The sequence below is a fragment of the Episyrphus balteatus genome, chromosome 2 (assembly GCF_945859705.1).
Source record: "Episyrphus balteatus chromosome 2, idEpiBalt1.1, whole genome shotgun sequence".
In the NCBI taxonomy this organism is placed as follows: domain Eukaryota; kingdom Metazoa; phylum Arthropoda; class Insecta; order Diptera; family Syrphidae; genus Episyrphus; species Episyrphus balteatus.
Genome location: NC_079135.1, coordinates 63415456 through 63429663, shown reverse-complemented (window position 1 = coordinate 63429663; position 14208 = coordinate 63415456). Strand labels below are relative to the sequence as shown.

Genomic DNA, 14208 nt, shown 5'->3' with positions numbered 1-14208 from the left:
AAAAGGGCCACAAATACATAATTCACTTTTAAAATTTTTAAAAAGAAAAGTTGATATGCAGAAACTGTTTCTTGATATTAAGTTTTTTCACGTTTATTGATCTATTTGAGTGATTGAAAATAAAAAAAATGTCAGGGCTAAGTTATATAACATTCATTTTAAAACGTTAAGTGGGTGTTACTTTCAGTTTAGTCAAAAGAAAGTATGTATTCTTTATATATCTAATATAAGGGGTTCATATATCAATATATCGAATGTCACTTTTCATAAATGTCCACCTCTTCCAAAAATATGTACAAATACAAATCGAAAAAATCTTTATCTTAATTTGTTTGACTAATGTAGCTAGAATATTATTATTATTATTATTTGATCTCAACACAACGTTCTAGAATGATATTATAGCCCAGGCAAATTAGTAAATCAAATCGCATTTTTCGCAGGACTACATTTTTTTTCGTGGAATTTATTTTGGTGAATGTCCTTATCATAAAAGTCAATTTTTTGGGATGGTAGGATGTCCAAAGCAGCCGCCATCTTGGAAAAGAGGTTGGTACTATTTATATTTAATAGCTCCATTTTTACTCATTTTAACAGTCTTATTCACAATATAATTATCTAAAAAATGATGTTCTAACGAATTCCGTGGCTATATTAAATTCAATTTTATAACTGCTCCCGGTTTGTCTCGAAAGGTGGGGACAAATTGACATTTTTACTTGCGATATTGGTACTAAAGGGCAAGTTAAAAATTCGAAAAAATAATCGGACTTGAGATAACAATCAGACATGACATTAAGATGATAGAATATGCTAAAAAAGTGGGTCCCGCTATTCTGCTCTGTCTGTCCGTCTGTAAGTACCGCGAGTTATAGCCTAAACTAATGGAGCGATTTTTTTCAAACTTGGTAGTTAATAGTTTGGGTTATTCCCTGGAGGACAAATTGAAATTTTTTTAGGGCCAAAACTAACGGTACCTACTTGTCTTTTGAAAAATCGATTTTTTGAAAACGGGTTGATAAATTTTATGGAAATTACGTTTTTTTATTTCTAATAAATGGCATACCAACTATATTTTTTGAAAATTGTTAGAAAAATTTTATATATAAAAATTATTTTTTTATAAAACGGCCTTAACGATTTTCGAAATTTTCTTTTCATGGAAGATATCAAATAGCATAGGTACTTAGTTTTGTGTAAAAGATCATTTAAAACGGTGTTTAATTAATTACAAAAACAGATTTTATTTATTTTGACTACTTATAGAATTCCTTAAAAATATCAAATTTTAATTTTCCCTAATTTTGTTCAGTAAAATTCTTTAACATCAGAGTTACTTTTACCATAAGAGCAAGTGCGTGGGACCCCAGTAGTGTATTTTATTTAATATATTTCACAAACTTTTGAAACTATAACACTAATTGCACTGGTTTACAGCCAAAATGGACACTCAATCCCACTATTTTTACTTGCTCTATAGGGCAAGTGTTCGTTTCGTATAGAAAAAAAATTTGAGGTTTTAATCAAAACCAACATTACCATGATGGAGAAGATCAAAAAAGTGGGTTTCGTCATGCCGTCCGTCGTCGGTCTGCCCTACGAGCTAGGGCGTAAACTAATAGATGGTAGATGGATTTCCTTTAAACTTGGTACAGATGATTTTTACCTAGTTCCAAAGACCCGTTTTTTTTTTCAATATACCGTTTTGGAGGTATTGCAATTTTCTCGAAAACGGCTCTCGAACTTTTGTGTACGTAATAGTCTTTTGGATTCTAACAAAACTGCATTTTTAGTTTTTCTCAAAAAATTCGGAAAACGGAAATATGGCGTTGTCGTTTTTGCAAAAATTGTCATATTTCTTAGGTTTCTATATTTCATAAAAGCATAAGCCAATTTAAATCAAAATCTACAGACAGGTATTTCTTATCATTTTAAAGTGTAAAATGCAAAACAAAATTTAAAAAAAGATAAAGATACTTTTAACTAAAGAGCAAGTAAGTGCGACCCAGTAGTAGGTAGTACCCATTCGGGCAATATCTTGAGTAATAAACGACCAATCTGAACAGAAAAACCGGCCCTGATAGCTGAATAAATAAGCAACAAACACTAAAATATTTTTTTGGGTCACTCCAGATGTTTAAGAGAAATGTATAAAAAGATTTTTAAAGTAAATTTTTGACAAAAAAAATTTCTTACTGAAAGAAAAAATCAAAATCTTTCGAATGTCCATTTGTGGTAAATTTTTAATAGTATAATTATATTTTTGTGTTTGTATATTTGGTAATTTTTAGTTTCCCGCGATAAATTCAATTCTCTACAGATTTTTTAACAGACACACAGAAGTTATGACTTGCAACAGAAGATGCACTAATTTCAATGTTAAGTTCCGCCGTTTTGCCCAATTTTTTACAAATAGGGGCCTTAACAAGTCTGTCAGTTGTATACGTGCTTGAAACACGTATAATGCATTACCTTACCTTACCAACGTTGAAAAAGAACGTTTGTCAAAATACTTTTTTCCCTCAAAATTTAGTACTTTTTATACAAAAAATGCAGCCTCGAAGCATAATACCAACTATATGACTGATATTGACCATCATGAGATTCACCATAATATACTTAATAAATAACCGTCAACTTCCTTATTTTATGTTTAACCGTTACAGATTATTCTCATCAGTTAGAAAAATGTTCTTTTTGTCAAAATACTTTTTCCGACCATTGTATAATAGAAAAAATAATATCACCACTATTTTGTAAAGAATATTCACTTTCAGTTATGTTATGCAAACGACTTTAAAAAACAATGTTCTACTTTGATCTTGAAATTTTCGTCTTTAACGCAAAATCATTCCGAAAAATAGTTGAATCAACGTAGTTTTCGTTGATTTTAAGTAGTTTTTTTCCCTCAGTGAACAAACTACCTATCGTTTTTACAGAATGCAAAGTTTGATTCCATATTTTTGCTCCTAAGGTATTTTCAAATATGTATTTGTGCTATACATTCATATACATAAATAATATGTTATGAACCATTTTATATAATTTTTCCCGTAAGATTATACTCGTAAAACTAGTTATACAATATAAAAAAACACGCTATATTATAATTATATGATAGTATAATTACCTCTGAAAGTGAAAGTATGCTTATGATTGAGTTATATTCACTTATAACTCCTTGTATAGCTTCATAATCAGTAAATAGCAAGTTCTTTCTCATAATTGTGGTTCGTATAGCGTCGGGTAATTTAAATCCCAGATGTTCAAATTCTTGACCTTCGTGCAATACATTAAAGATATCTTGAAGAAAAATGTATTAAAAAATTATATGATTAAACTTTTAATCACACTATTAAAATGTCATCAGGCGAGAATAACGTGAAAGAATATCGCAAAATTTAAAACTTATAGTTTCACCCAACACGATTAGAATATCATTTCGTAATTTATTCATTATGAATGGGAATACAAAAAAGTAATGCCTTGAGCCCATGATCATTAATGTTAAATTTATTAACCTGCTTTTAATTATAATTTAAACGTATTTTTCAAAATTAAAACTGCATAGACTTTGTTTTGTAAAGATCATTCACCACATTTGTTTTCACATATTGTGAGTGGGTTATAAGAACTTGCAACACGTCAAAAACCGATTGGTGAATATTCCTTATACAAACTTAGTAATATTCAGTTTTTAATACTTTAAAAAAATAATTTATAAAATACATAGGCATACCTCCTTTTGAAAAAAAAAAAAAAAAAACTTTCAAATATTTCTAATATTCCTCAAATTATATTTTGGTTTTTTGTTTCGACGACGCGACGTGACATAAATTCATTTTTTTAGGTTCTTGTATAACATGTAGAGTAGATAGTAAATTCGCATGCATTTACCTTTATTAATATTAACTTGAAACTGCATTTCAAGTTCAATTAAAACTTGGTCACCGACCAACTCCCTCCATGTTGATATATATTCCTGGTTATTTGCTTGAATAATTACTTTAAATAGAATTAAGAAAGTTTCAAATTAAGTATGCAAAAAAAGTATTGAGCTTTTAAAAGATTTTTACAGGAATAATAAAATAAAAATTATTTACTTACATTCACATTGTTTCATTCGAAATTTTTCTTGAGGATGCGATAATTTCTTTGTTTGCATAATTTTAAAATATTCCTTAGCTTTTTTTAGCAAATCATCCATTTGAGGTGGTCTACTTACAAGCCATTGAACTAGAGTAGCAATTACTGTAAACTTTGTTATTTTTCTTACAAATCCACCCCGGGGGGAAACCCCATCTCTTTCGTCTTTATTTGCATCAAACTAAATAAAAAAAATAAGTGTAAGATAATTGATAAATATTGTCAAATCAAATTGTGCAAAATTCCTATTTTGGATATACACTGCCGGTCATCTGAATTGTTCCACATTTTAGTTCATCTTACTTTTAGTCTGTTTTGGTATTTATTGCAATGGTACATCCTTTTTTATATTTGTAAATTTTTCCCGAACCGTTTTCGTCCTTACAGGGGCCTATTTCATAAAACTATTAGTGTTGTACTTGTAGACTTATAGTTACAAGCACAAATAAAGTATGGAGTTGTAGTTTTCTGTTTCATAAATGTTTTTATATAGGTATTTGTAGTCCGGCGAATTCAAAATAATTTCTTAGAGGATATAATATATGGAGTGCTTGTGCTGTTAGTTCCGTGAAGCTTTTATAGAGGGCTCTAGTTTCTTTAAGTTTTTCGATGAGTGCATGCCTCCATTTAATTTCCATTTGATGGCTGTCATCAACAAGCGTGTTTATTTACAGCTGCGGAACCGGACTCGCACTGAAAAACGAAGGCAGCGACCCCTATCCATGCATATGGCGTTACAATGTATTAGGTATAGGAACAAGCACTCCATATTTTATATCCTCTAAGAATAATTTTGCTTCTAAAAAACTACAAGTAACTGAGGGTAACGATAATAAACAAATATCCGAATTTTAACTAGAAGCAGCGACAAACAAAATATTGTGAGTAAAATTTGTGAAAAATAATAAACATTTTTGGGTTGGCAGCTAAAAGCTTGAGTTTTTGAACCAGTATCAGGCTGTTATAGGTTTATCTGTGTCTATTTTTTGAAAAATTTATATACAATGATTTGAAATTGTGTTTAAAAGATGAATTAGTTTTAGTTTTTTGTTAAGAAATTTAGTTCCGAGACCAAGTTATTATTATAAAAGTTTGTGAAAGGTTAAAATTCCCTTGAAAGATATTAGTGTTGTTAATTTAATGCCAATTTCATAACCAACATTTATGGGTGCGAGTGATAATTTAAAAAAATTGATGTTTCTGAAAAATGAATAACTTTTTTGAATGCATATTTCAGGAAGATGAATATATAAAGATTTCAAAGCCAAAACTTTTGTCTCTAACCAAAGAACAATGATTTTAAATGAATAAATTTGGTTTGAGAAGAACGGTAGGCCCTTAGACAATTTTTTTTCTCCTAAGCTAAGCGCATAAAGATGTTCTCTCGAACAGGCTAAAAGTAAGATGAACTAAAATGTGTAATTATTCAGATGACCGGCAGTGTATGTATTGTGAATATAACAATAACATGGATTTTGTTTTAGAACTAATTTTTTCAAGAAAGCCAACCAGTCCTCATTACCTTTATTTCGTAATCAAAATGTAGTTTTAGGGTCCTTAGAAACGAAACCTATTGATTTTTCGCTCATTCGAATGTCTGCCTTGGGCAGGTTCACTGTGGTGTATGCGCAACTTTTAGCTATCGCTAGAATCTAGAATCATGTATCCACTAAACCAAGTAGTCTAACCGTTATTTCAAGATCATTCGTCTATTATAAAGTTTTTCGTTTATTATAAAGTGTCTTAATTAACATAAAAATTGTGTGTATTTATTACAATATACATAATATGAAGTACCTATGTATTTGTATTCATCGCTTTTAGATCAAAGCTGTACGAAATAAAATAATCTTCTTCGGTACCTGCATACAATACAATACATACAATACGTTTAATACCTTTCAACAATATATCTTATTTGTATGTATATATTTTCGCACAAAATAAGGAAACATCCTTGAGCGTGTTAATTGGGTCAAAACAAGATAAAAATCATGTGAAAAAAGGAAAGGACGCCTACTTCCACGGTCTCATTTTATACTATGGCTATTGGTTCTTTCTTTTTTGGCCCAATAAAACTATGTAGCTTTATGAAAAGTTCAGACTCTGACTGCCTCATACATGCATATGATATAACAATTTTCCTACCTAATATTTCATTTTATTTTCTTGAAGATTTTACAATAAAACTAATACTATACAAAAAAATATTGTTTTCACGATTATTTGGTATAATGGTGTCAAAGTAGATTCGCTTTTTTCAAATTTTTTCGTTTGGATTCACAGTTTTACAAATTTATTTACCTACATGAAATTGAGAATACTTACTTTACGAGTTGAAGCTTCTTCAGTGGCACGTGCTATTGATTTTACTAGAAAATGAAGAATAAAATAAAAAAAAATAAAAAATAAAGATTAAATAATGCCAAAATATTATGGGAGAAAGAGATATTTTTATTTAATTTTCTGTTTGATTGATTCTTAAAAAGAATGAAATTTAACAAATTTTTTTTCATACATATGTATTGCGAACATATGAAAAAAATTTGTTAAATTTCATTCTTTTTAAAAATCATTCAAACAGAAAATTAAACACACGTCAAAAACATTTAATATCTCCAAAAGCATTTAGAATGCACCGAACATCAGTTTTTGGTACTCAATTCATTAAGAATCGGAGCAGCCAGAAAACAAGGTTTTAAAGGCAAACAACAAGGTTTTAAAAGGAAACAACATCTTTCCAAATATCTTAGACACACCGTCGTCAGCATATCAAAAGTCATCGAAAACACCCCTTGAAACTTTTTTATCTGATCTGGATCACCAGGAAAATAAAACACAGCTATTAATAAAATAGCAATTGTGGGTATTTTCTAAAGTAGAATATTTAAATAAACAATATTCAAGGCATTCCCGGTTACTTACAGATATAATTTGAAAACATTTTTCGGAATAGACGCGATTTAAATTAAGAGAATATTATATTGATGACTGTTTAAGTTACAACTGTTCAAACATTGCAATGTCAAGAAAAATAGCATCAGTTGCGATCAATTTTTTTCTATAAAAAAAAAAAAACAATGTTTAAGTTTTTCAAAACAGCTCTTCTCATTAGTTTGATTCAATCTTACTCCAAAATAAAATTAAGAAATATTAAATTTTTGTCTGACTAAGAAACAAACACAAAACAAATAGGTCAATTAGGTCAATTACAATTGCTCAAATTACATATTGTAGTAGCTACTTTTACTATAAGAGGAATTACGTGTGACCCAGTCGTATATACTAACTATACAGGGAGTCCTGGGCTCAAGTTTGGATTTAAAAAAGCAACATATTACGAAAAAATATATATTTCGGATTAAACATCAAAAAGAATTTCATTGAAAATTAGTTTTTGAGACTTTCACGTCCTGCATTTGAATTTGAGTCATAAAATATAATAATTCATCACTGCTTCTTTGTTTGTAACCTCATTCGCTTTACGCTTTACCTAAAACATTTTTCTTTTAAAATTTGCAATAATGCATCTTCTTATTTTTTCTTTTAAATCCTGCTTTTTTCCATTAAAATTGCCAATAAAATTGCATACATGTTCAAAGGAACAGGAATTTCAATTAAGAAACAAAACTGAAGGTTGATCCATAACCTTCAGTTTTGACAGTTCGAAGAAATTTCGAAGTTTTCGAAATCGAACGATTTCCATGCACTTTCGGTTAAATGTCGGAACATGGGCGTTTATATCGAAAATAATGATGAGCATAGCTCAAAAACTAGACGTGATAAGAATAAATCTGCACAAAGACATACAGACAAAGTTTGAACAAAACATTTTTTTTAAGGATCAGGATGGCTCAACACCTTGCTGTTTGTGTAAAATGTTTGGGATACAAAAACTTTGAAAAAACACTACTTTGAACTTGAAAGGAGGAGACAGTATTACGAAGCTGTATAACACTTTCAGTACCGCAGTACAGCGCTTCACTCTCGATCAAAGATGTACGAACATTTTTTCGTACATTTACCCTCTACAAAATTTTTGAAAAATTTTCCAACCCCCTCTAAATTTTTTTTCTGTATTTTCTTAGAAAAAAAATTGATCTACATACAGTAATTCTCTGTCTGCAAAGTTGATACTACTTAGCAAAGACTTAAAAAACGCTTGCTTTGGTATGCCTATACTGATGTTGATGTCAATTGGTCTGTTAATACTAATGGTAGAAACTATGTTAAGATCTTGATTTTTAGGAAAAATGTTATTCACACATTTTGTTATAATTGGAAAAACCCATATCATGTAAAATCTTTAAAAAATGTGTTTTTTTACTTTAGTCATAAAAAATGTTAGTATCGATGGGATTGATAAATTGTCATAAAATAATGTAGATCTGGTTCTGGGTAGATCCACAAAAATCGAAAATGAAGGTTATTTGCGAATTGAGCTATCTTTAGCTCAAATAAAAACATCGATTGAGCTAAAATGAAGATAGCTCAGTATATAAAATAGCCTTTTTTTCGTTTATTATTTTTCCAATGATTTTAAGAGATATTCCCAGTAAAGTTGAATTTTTTTATTTGAGGGAAATTTTTTCAAAAACTCTCTCAACTGAGTTATAAACATTTTTTTTATGAATATTAACATTTTTAACAACGAATTATTAAGGGTAATTCCATGCTAATTCATGTAACATTCAGAAAAAGTTTCAATACATATAGTGGAGTACCTAACTAAAGACAATTATTAGGGAACCCGGCCGAACAGCTCTGATTTTGATGATTTTTTTTGTTCAAACGTGGTGTCGGTAATTCAAAATACTTCAATGTCTATAGGTTAAAAATTGCCGATGTTGCCGTATTGTTTTTTAAAATAAAAATTAATTTTTTGAACAAAACCATATTTAAATTTCATAAAAAAATGATACCAAAAGATTCTCTGGATAATTTAAGGGAAAAAATATATGGGACTAAGAGACAATTTTCCATTGTTTAAGCGATAAATGCAATTTTCTCACAAACTGACTTCAACCACAACAAAAAATATTTTGAACACAACGGCAACACCGACAATATTTGCATACACCTTTTTAAAAAGCCAGAATCTCATTTCTATCTGTAAAATTTAAATTCACTTAATTTAACCAAGAGTTTTTGAAAGAATGGTCCTCAACTCAACGAATTTTTGAAAAAAAAAAAACTTTTTTTACAAACTTTTTCGTATTGAACACATATGGACACATCTTCACTTATTTAACTTCACTTCACTCGGTCTATATGTACTAGGCTTAGAGCCTAGTACATATAGGCCGAGAGCCAGCGACCTAAAGTTTGCAGGTAATTGCTTAGTATTCAGAGTCATACCACATTACAGTCTTCGACGAGTTACATATATAAGAAACCGCTGGTCTGCCTGTCCGTAACTGTGGCGAACATGTGTAAAATTTGTCATGAAGGTGTAAAAAATTACAAACTATTGTAGGTTATTGCTTGTTAAATGCAAAAATATGGTACATACATATTTCTTATTTCCATCCATCTCCTTGTTTCATGTCTGTCTATTTTTTGCGCGTGTGCTCTCTGGAGACATAAATTAAATTTTTGTTTTTAAAGAAAACAGTAACATGCCTGGGGTGGGGATGTCCTTACTCAAGTAGCACACTTGTGTATAAATTGGTGTAAATTCATTAATTTTGGTGTAAAATTGAGAAAATTGAAAAAATATGGTGTATTTCTCAAAATTAGTGGTATAAAAATTATACCACTGTCTTTTCTGTACAAAATTTCAACATTTTTTTGAGATTCCGTGCAAAAAATACACCGATATTCAGTTGTTTTTATAATATACCATTAATGGTGCATAAAATTATTTGATTCTGAAATCAACCAAAACGGTTTATTTTGTACACTCTGTTTGGTGTAGGAAGCACACCCTGTGGACATAAAATTCACCAAAATGCATATGTGGGAGACGCCATATTTTTCATTGGACGCCATTTAAAAATAGAAGACAGCGATTAATTATTTTATTAAAATAGTATATTTATCGACCTAATAGTCCCGCATTCTTAGTTTTTTCGATTCATTATAAAATAACTTTTCTTAAAAAAATGTAAAACAACACAAAAATTATAATTTTTGAAAAATGGATTCTTAAAATCGAAAAAAAAAATCATTAATTCACTGACATTTTTGAGGCGCTTGATTTTTAGAGGGGGTAGCATCTAAAATTAGTAGATAGAATGTGTTTCGTTTAAAAATTTGGCAAACAAAATCATATTTAACCATTGGTTTCTTATGGCAATATTATGAAAGTGAATAAAAATTCATTTTCATTTATTTCATAAGAAATGGTGTGAATTAGAATTCATCAAACTGTTTGAGATAAAAAATAAACTTTGGTTCAAATTTTAAATCAGAATAATTTAAAATGGTGTATTTTATCCATAGATTTATTGTGTATTTTTCAATTTCAAAGGGATTATTTTCACCAAAAACAGATCATTTAATATACCACTAGTGCCATTTATACACCAAAATCGGTATATTTTTTTAACCACCGGAGTTTATTTTATACGAGAAAATGGTGTATTTTTTATATTCAAAATGCATATCACGAAAGTGCAAAAAATACACCAAATATTTTGGTGTATCTTAGACTTTTGTGCTACTTGAGTATATGACTGAATACTAAGCAATGACCTACAATAGTTTGTAATTTTTACACCTTCATGACAAATTTTACACATGTTCGCCACAGTTACGGACAGGCAGACCAGCGGTTCCTTATATAACTCGTCGAAGACTATAATGTGGGATGACTCTGAATACTTAGCAATTACCTGCAAACTTTAGGTCGCTGGCTCTTAGACTAATACTTGTGAAGCAAGTCGTGAAGTGAATTCATACAATTTTTGTTTGTATTCAATTTTCAAATAATTTTTTTTTTTCGAAAAATATATAGGGAGAGTAGATTCACGAGTGAAAGAGATTCCCGAAAATTTTGCCCATGAACAACTTCACGTCGTGAAGCAAAACTCTCCAATTTTTTTTCACCACGACAGTTACAGGAACGTTCACGGGTGACCAAAAAAATGTATGGATTCACTTCACGACTTGCTTCACCAAGTATGTACTAGGCTTTAAATATGAATTTATTTAAAATAAGTTTTGGCTATAATTATTATCAGATGAATTCTGAAGAAGAAAAGGTAATATTTATTACACTTTTGACAAAAAAAAAATTAAAAATTACTTCAATTTCATTGGATTTTTTTTATAAAAAATTAAATAATTGATTTTCTCAATACAAAGACTTTGGCAAATAAAACTTTAAGCTTTTGGTATTTAACTTTCAACAATAAGGGCTATTGAATGAAGAAAAAATAGGGTTGGGTTCGATATCCCGCTTTTATATTCCCGTTTTTTAAAATCCCGCTTTTAAAATCCCGTTTTTCATTATCCCGCTTTTTATAATCCCGCTTTTTAAAATCCCGATTTTTATAATCCCGTTTTTTATTATCCCGATTTTGCAAGCAAAACTAGTTGTTTTATTTTAAAAAATTGCGCGATTTTTTAAAATAAAACAACTAGTTTTGCTTGCAAAATCGGGATACTAAAACAAATTAAAAAATGAGACATTGTTCTAAACGCATTTAATTAAAAGCTTTAACAAAAAATATAAGATATAAAAAAATAAGAAAAAGTAAGGAATGTGATACTAAAAAGAAATCAATTAACAAACTAATATTTACTTTAAAGTTTCAGAAGAACAATCAAATCGTGATAATCCCATAGATTAATAATAACATAAAATGATCACCTTAAATTAAGTACACACTACATAATCAAAAGAAATTTCATTTAAATATATTTCAACTTATATTTGGATGCATTTCAACAATTTTGATATTTAAATAAATGAAATTTCTTTTACTTGTGAACTCAATTTAAGGCTTTAATCATTTTATATTTTTTTAAAAGAAATACCGTTTTCATAATGTGTTGAAGGTACATATTGTGTGGGCAAAAAATCAGTTTTACTAATTTTTCGTCTAATTCTCATGATTTTTTATTTGTGAATTAAGCATGTATTTGGTAAAAAAAAATCGGGATTTTCGGGATTTGACGGGATTTTTAAATGCGGGATTTCAGAAAACGGGATTTAAAAAAGCGGTATTTTAGAAAACGGGATTTTGAAACTTTTTTTTCGGGATTTTCGAAAAACGGGATTTAAAAAAGCGGGATTCCGATACGCTCCCGAAAACTTTATATTTAAATGTTGAACTTAAAAAAAATAAGTTAGTTTTTTTTTCAAAACTTCTATTAAAAAAAATTCCTCGTATATGAAATACTTTAAAATTTTGTTTCGTAAGCTGTAATACATATTGACATTTCTTTTTTATAATTTCAAATCATAATAAATGTGCCCCAAAAAAATTTGAAAAATAAATGCATTTTATATTACGAAAAAGTTTTAAAAGGACATGTTAAAATTTGTTCAATAATTTTTTTTTTTCAAAAATCTGAGTTTAATTAAAATTTTTTAAAAACCCTTCACTCAATTTACCTCATTTTAATTTTACAAATATGAATAAGCTTTTAGCTTTTTCAAAATGTATTTAAAATATTGTAGGTGTTGCCGTTAATTCATATATTTTGTTTTGAGTTTGAAGTCAATTTGTGAGACAATAGCATTTATCGCCTAAACGATGGAAGAGTGTCCTTCACTCCCAAATAGTTGTTTTACTTAAATTGCCTAGACAATCTTTTGGCATTAGTAAAGTTATGAAATTAAAGTAAAATTTTTGAAAACAAATTTGTTTGTTCACAAAAATCTTCAACTAAATTTAAAAATTCAAAACGGCAACAGCAGCAATTTTTAATCTATAGACTTTAAAGTACTTTTAATTACCGACGCACATAGGAGTATTCGCAGTGAAAACCTGGTCAAAAGTCGATTTTCTGAAAATCAAAATTGACACCAAAAAGTATTTCGAAGTGGGTGCAAAATATACATGGGTCATTAGGTTGCACTTATTTTTTTTTGTTTAAAGATCGTGTCTTTTTAAAAAATGAGTTCAAAGCTTACTGTTACATCTACCTCATTTTTATTTTAATGCGAGGTACTTTGGTACGTGTTATTCAATATGCGATATCGAAGTGTTGTGATAGGAATCTAAAAAAATTTAAATGGAGAATCCTTCTTGAGTTATTTATAAATGATATAAATAAAGTTTTTTTAAATACAGGATGGTGTTTTCTATTTCAATTCGGGCTCAGAACTAGTATCCAAAAACTTGATATTTTTGTTAAGTTATTATTTGAACTTTAATGATTTTGTTTAAGTATACCCCGTTATTCTGCGGTGATTTGAAGCGTATGAGTTAGTTTATATATGTATTTCTTAAACCAATCCAACAAAAATTGAGTGCTCTTAGGTGCTCTTTAGAGAATTGAAGGTCAATAAGTTTTTCACTTTCTGATAGAAAATACTCCGTACTTAATGCAGTGCTTTTTATTTTTAAATTAAATTTACTGATGTCATTAGCGTATTTTAAATTGGTTGATCTTAAATAAGGTTAAGGTAGAAAGAAAACAAACTGATAATTGCGTACTAGGCATGGGGAAAAAAATTTAGCAAAATGATGGCGACAGGCAGAAGTAATCAAATTTATGAGTTTTTGGTAAAAAAAAAAATAAAAATAACAAAAACTAGGTTTATATTGTATTATCTTTTAGGAATTCATTTTTAAACAGAAAGGATAACAAAAACAACGAGAAATAATTTTGGCCAGGTTTTTGATGAAAATACTCTTATGTGCGACGACGTTTGAAAAAAAAGATCAACAAAATCAGAGCTGTTCGGCCGGGTTCCCTAATATTGCCATTTTTTGAGCTTTATTTACTCCACTAATAAATAGATCTGTTTTTTAAATTTTAATATAAATTGATACGAAAATACTGTCCATGAAAGTAGAACAACTATTACTTTCATAAATTAAGTAAAACATATTTTGTTTTAAGGTTTTGATGTTTTGTTGTTTTGGTTTTTTTTTTTCTTTAATT

At 28.8% G+C, this 14208-nt stretch overlaps 2 protein-coding genes across 4 annotated transcripts in view; one reads left to right on the top strand and one right to left on the bottom strand.

Moving 5' to 3' along the window:
* The window catches only part of LOC129912522 (transcription initiation factor TFIID subunit 8), a 488289-nt gene that overhangs the window by 337900 nt on the left and 136181 nt on the right, over positions 1-14208 (top strand). The window lies entirely within an intron of this gene.
* The window catches only part of LOC129912515 (dynein axonemal heavy chain 10), a 134100-nt gene that overhangs the window by 94010 nt on the left and 25882 nt on the right, over positions 1-14208 (bottom strand). For all 3 annotated transcript variants that reach the window (XM_055990798.1, XM_055990796.1, XM_055990797.1), the window contains exons 16-19: positions 6475-6518; positions 4108-4327; positions 3898-4005; positions 3131-3303 (exon numbers count right to left, since the gene is read on the bottom strand). In XM_055990798.1, coding sequence (XP_055846773.1) covers positions 3131-3303; positions 3898-4005; positions 4108-4327; positions 6475-6518 — 545 coding nt within the window. The remainder of the gene's footprint in view (positions 1-3130; positions 3304-3897; positions 4006-4107; positions 4328-6474; positions 6519-14208) is intronic.